Source organism: Carlito syrichta, unplaced genomic scaffold (genome assembly GCF_000164805.1).
Source record: "Carlito syrichta isolate Samal-C Ts95f unplaced genomic scaffold, Tarsius_syrichta-2.0.1 Scaffold311474, whole genome shotgun sequence".
NCBI lineage: Eukaryota > Metazoa > Chordata > Mammalia > Primates > Tarsiidae > Carlito > Carlito syrichta.
Window position 1 is genome coordinate 64,335 of NW_007255570.1, and position 5,064 is coordinate 69,398.

The following is a 5,064-nucleotide window of genomic DNA, read 5'->3' on the forward strand; positions in this document are numbered from 1 at the left end:
TTATTGTAGAGATGAGGTCTCGCCAAGTTGCCCAGGCGGGTCTCGAACCTACGGGCTCGGGCAGTCCACCCACCTTGGCCCCCAAAGCGCTGGGATTACAGACTGAGCCACCAAGCCTGGCCCATTTTATTTGTAGCAGTGAGGTGTCTCTATGTTGTGCAGGCTGGTCTCGAACTCCTGGGTCCAGGTGATCCTCCTGCCTCAGCTTCCCTAAGTGCTGGGATTATAGGAGTGAGCTACCATGTGTGGCCCACTTTCTTAATAATTGGGATAAACTTTCCGTTCACATAGTAGGGTTATTTCTAGTTAAGTTGTAATTTTTTTCCCCACTCTTAGCTTGGGATCCATGAGGATTCCACCAACCGGCGACGCCTGTCAGAACTACTGCGCTATCATACCTCCCAGTCAGGAGATGAGATGACTTCTCTGTCAGAGTATGTCTCTCGCATGAAGGAGACACAGAAGTCCATTTATTACATCACTGGTGCGTTGCAGCCTGGGTCTGATCAAAACTTCCTTGGAGGTTGGGGGAGGATGTTTAGGCCTATTTAGGAACTAGTGGTATGTGGCATTTTGGTCCCTGAGTTAACGTTTAATAACCCTAACCCTACAGGTGAGAGCAAAGAGCAGGTGGCCAACTCTGCATTTGTGGAGCGAGTACGGAAGCGGGGCTTTGAGGTTGTATATATGACAGAGCCTATTGATGAGTACTGCGTGCAGCAGCTCAAGGAGTTTGATGGCAAGAGCCTGGTCTCTGTTACCAAGGAGGGTCTGGAGCTGCCTGAGGATGAGGAGGAGAAGAAGAAAATGGAGGAGAGTAAGGCAAAGTTTGAGAACCTCTGCAAACTCATGAAAGAAATCTTGGATAAGAAAGTTGAGAAGGTGAGCCATTCTGGGAAGAGGACACGTTGTTTGTATTCCCTTGGGGTGGCCTTCCTCAGGAGCCCACTTGCTCCACAACTACTCGTTTTAGGCAGCCTGTTCTGTTTAGAGTAGACATTGCTTCAGCTACTTCTAAAAGTAGCATCTTCTAATAGCATCATTTTCACTTTTAAAGCAAATCTCAGGTTTTTGTGACTGTCCACAGGTGACAATCTCCAATAGGCTTGTGTCTTCACCCTGCTGCATTGTAACCAGCACCTACGGCTGGACAGCCAACATGGAGCGGATCATGAAAGCCCAGGCCCTTCGGGACAACTCGACGATGGGCTACATGATGGCCAAAAAGCACCTGGAGATCAACCCTGACCACCCCATTGTGGAGACGCTGCGGCAGAAGGCAGAAGCGGACAAGAACGACAAGGCCGTCAAGGACCTGGTTGTGCTGCTGTTCGAAACTGCGCTGCTCTCCTCCGGCTTCTCCCTTGAGGATCCCCAGACACACTCCAATCGCATCTACCGCATGATCAAGCTGGGCCTGGGTGAGTGAGTTGCCTTGGGGCAAGGCGTGGCAGTAGTCTTCTGGACAGATGGGGTTTGCTGCTACTTGGTCCCTTCTAATGTGGCTCTCTTTTAATGTAGGCATTGATGAAGATGAAGTGACAGCTGAGGAGCCCAGTGCTGCTGTTCCCGATGAGATCCCCCCTCTCGAGGGTGAGGAGGATGCATCTCGCATGGAAGAAGTAGATTAGAAGTTTCTGTCTTTTGTGCTCTGTATAGTGTCCCCATGGCTCCCACAGCAGCCTTGAGTGGCCCTGTCCCACTTGGCTCCCTCTGCTGTCTAGTGTTTTTTCTCCTGGTTTAAGGCAGGAAAAATGGGCCTCATTCCCTCTGACAACAAGATTGGATGTCGTGTGTTGTGGTTTTTTTGTTTATCTTGTTCTGAAATTAAAGTATGTGAAATAAAGAAATGCCATTTTATACAGTTCTGCACTCCCTTGTAAAGTGGATGTAAATGCTGCCTTTCCGTGGCTTCTGATCTGAGCTCTCATTTTGCTGTTCAGCTGAGTTGGTTTTCTGGGTTATAGGTACAATTTGTAGAGAAGACTCAACTGGTATTATGTAGCTACCGAAAAACCCCACACAGTGAAGTGTAATATTAATGCCCCTCAGTCAGCCAAACAGAGGACCAAGTCCATTGCAGCAATTTAATTTAATAAAATAAAATTATAAGAGCAAAAAGTTACATTTCCAAAGTACCAAAACCTGCAGTGGGCTCTTGGAGCAGAGCCTAGGAGGGATCCAGTACCCGGGTGACACCGCGCTGCGTGGCTCTGTCCCCTTCCTCAGCATGGCACCACTGGCACCTGGGGAAGCAGCATTGGAGCCTACACCGCTTGTGCTTTTCTCACCTTGGCAGAGGAGGTACAGGGATCTGCCAAGGAGGCCTCAGGTGGCAGAGCTAACAGGGCAAGACTTCAGGGAATTGCCCTTTTCCCTCAACTCCTTGCAGCCCGTCATGATTGTCCTGGGGCTCCAAGAACCTGCCTGCTGAAGATGGGTGACTTAAGGCAAAGGGGAACGCTGCCTGCTGGGCTCCCCATCTCCAGCTGCAGAGCTGGTCTGTGATACTGAGAAAACACCTGCGTTTTGCCCTTGAGTCAGTGCCTCTTGAGAAGTCACAGCAGGAGGAACCCATTTCATTTCATCCCTCAGACCCCCTCCACTCCCCTCAAACCTTCTGCACAGGGGACTCCATAGGCACAGGCTTCTTCCCTCGTTGCTTTAGACGACCCCGGGCGTAGACTCGGAGCAGGAGGGCAGCAAAGACCACAGCCACCCCCAGCCCTCCCACCACAGTGACAGTGTGGCCATAGAGGAGGCAGGAAAGGAGGATGGCGAAGGCCTGGCGGAGGGTCATGATGATGGTGAAGACAGCGGCCCCAAACTGCCCAATGGTGTAGAAGATGAAGAGCTGGCCACAAGCGGAGCAGATAGAGAGCAGCAGGGCGTGGGCAGCAAACTCACTGTGTCGCCCCATGAAGCGGGTCCCCTCCAGGAGGGCCCCCTGCTCCAGCAGTGAGCCTACTGTGAAGAGGCAGGAGAAGAGATTGACCCCAAACATCATCTGCACTGATGACATCTTATAGGAAAACAGGGCATCCTGCCAGTTTGAGGTGAAGCTGTCAAAAGCAATGTAGCCAGCCAATAAGATAAGGCCTGAGAGGGTGGTGGCTGGGGAGCTGCGCGGTTCTGGTCCGCTGGACAGCAGAAACATGCTGACCCCAATGGAGATAAGGCCAGCTGTCAGGTACTCCCAGTGTTCGTAGCTGCGCCGAGACACCAGCTTTCCCATCAGCATGACGGGGATCACCTTGGAGGCCTTGGCCAGCACCTGCGTCGGGAAGCTGACGAACTTGAGAGCTTCATATTGGCACCAGCTGCTAAGCACGTTTGACAGGCTGGCGAAGGAGTACCGGTACATGGGTGCACCATGCCGGGGCTGCTTGCAGAGAACACAGGAGAGGCCAGCCACAATCAGTGCCAGCACTCGGTTCATTAGCACCAGGAACTGAGAGTCCGTGAAGCGCTCACCTGGTGATGTGGCCGTGGCCCCGTAGCTGCGGGTCATGACTCGTTCCTGCAGCACACCCCAAGTCAGGTAAGACACCTGGGTGGGGGAGGGTGGAGATCAGAGACCATAAGAAGGAGGCAGATAGATCTCTTCTTCCTCAGGAGGATGTCTGACTAAATGACTTCACGTCACAGATGCTTTTTGGTTCCTCTGTAGAAGTTTCCTCTCCTCCCAAGCCTAGATTTACTTGTAGGGAATCAAGCATCTGTGAAAAACCTAAAGGCTTTAGGACTGTCCAGGCCCTGTCTGTCCCCACAGTTATGGGTGTGTTAGAGCTGACGCCAACCAAAGTACTTTCCTATCCACTTCAACCAATTCAGGGAGGCAAGAACTCAGAGAGGGTATGATACCTGTAGTTCTAACATGGCATACAAGGTGGGGCTGTACTGACTTCCAAATGCCACGTGGTCAGCATCTTAGCTGCCTCATCACATGCAGTACTGGGGCAAGGCTGGATGGCTCCCCCAAACTTCATCAGTGGGTTTGCAGTGTGTGAGGCACATGAGTGCAGGCAGGAAGTATGATAACGGCACAGTAAAATCACAGATAAGGCGGTAAGAGAGGCCCCTCTTCTGCACTGAGCACATGGAATAGCGGCATATAGTTAACTTCAGGTACCAGTGTTGGAGAGAGGAGGAAAGAAAAGACAATATTTCCCCCGAACTTCTCCAAGATGGTGGTGCAGTGTTTCCCAGAAGGGGGGACACCTAACACTGCAAACCTCTGGGACTGGGAGGATGGAAACTCAGTTTGAGTCCCTGCCTCCGCGACCCAACCCAGAAGAAAAGCAGAGCCGCATAGCCGGCCTACCCACCTGGAGCCCCGTGGCACAGAATAGCAGCTTCAGGGCCTGCCACACGGGGGTGGTCTCTGCCGTCTCTGTCCGGGGAGCCAAAGGAACCTCGTCAGAGGCCTTGGGCTCATTGCCAAACACACAAGCTTTCACCAGGGGAAAGCAGAGACCCCTGCCTGGAGAAGACACACAACTTGTCAAGCCCCAAATCTGCTCCACAGCACCTCGTGTTCCCAGCCAGCCCGCCCTGCAGTCCAGTCTGAGGCCTCCCGCCCGCCCGCCCTCTCCGAGTCACATCCCCTTTGGACTGCAGGCCAACACCTGCAATCCCGACCTAGCCCACTTCCACCGTCCTTGCTCCACACACCTGTCTCCAGGTAGTTCTTCCGCCTGAAGTACTGCACCAGGAGGAAGCCAGGTACCATGAAGCTGGCATAGCCAGCGGCATTCACCAAAAAGCGGAAGAACCAGAGCTGGGTCCATGACTCCGGAGGGGCTTCGGGAGTGTCCCCGCCTGCCCCCAGGGAGGGGAGCGCAGCCAGCACCACCACTGCCCACCACCTGCAGGGACGACGGACATCAGGATTAGGGTGCAGTTCCTCACCTCAACCCCTCGGCCCTCCAGAGGGGGCCGCACTGAAGAAGGGCCCGGAGCCGCCTCCCCGCCCCCTCTGCAGCAGCCCAGCCTGGACAAAGAGCCTCTCTCTCTCTGGGGGGCCGGCGCTGGCGGGGCAGGGTTTCCTCCCTCCCCGGGGGC

The 5,064-nt window shown here is 53.7% G+C and overlaps 2 protein-coding genes across 8 annotated transcripts in view; one reads left to right on the forward strand and one right to left on the reverse strand.

The window, feature by feature from the left end:
• The window catches only part of HSP90AB1 (heat shock protein 90 alpha family class B member 1), a 7,374-nt gene extending 5,507 nt beyond the window's left edge, over window positions 1-1,867 (forward strand). For 2 of the 3 annotated variants that reach the window (XM_008068685.2, XM_021717890.1), the window contains 4 exons: window positions 337-484; window positions 614-882; window positions 1,088-1,421; window positions 1,522-1,864. In XM_008068685.2, the coding sequence (XP_008066876.1) occupies window positions 337-484; window positions 614-882; window positions 1,088-1,421; window positions 1,522-1,631 (861 nt within the window). In that variant the 3' untranslated portion in view covers window positions 1,632-1,864. Of the gene's footprint in view, window positions 1-336; window positions 485-613; window positions 883-1,087; window positions 1,422-1,521 lie in introns of all 3 variants that reach the window. The other variant, XM_021717889.1, reaches the window with a different exon arrangement.
• Window positions 1,868-2,073: 206 nt separating this feature from the next.
• Window positions 2,074-5,064, reverse strand: part of SLC35B2 (solute carrier family 35 member B2) — a 3,798-nt gene continuing 807 nt past the window's right edge. The window contains exons 2-4 of one of the 5 annotated variants that reach the window (XM_008068687.2): window positions 4,675-4,868; window positions 4,329-4,483; window positions 2,074-3,550 (exon numbers count right to left, since the gene is read on the reverse strand). In XM_008068687.2, coding sequence (XP_008066878.2) covers window positions 2,612-3,550; window positions 4,329-4,483; window positions 4,675-4,868 — 1,288 coding nt within the window. In that variant the 3' untranslated portion in view covers window positions 2,074-2,611. Of the gene's footprint in view, window positions 3,551-4,324; window positions 4,484-4,674; window positions 4,874-5,064 lie in introns of those variants that run through there. The other 4 variants (XM_021717891.1, XM_021717892.1, XM_021717893.1 and 1 more) reach the window with 4 other exon arrangements.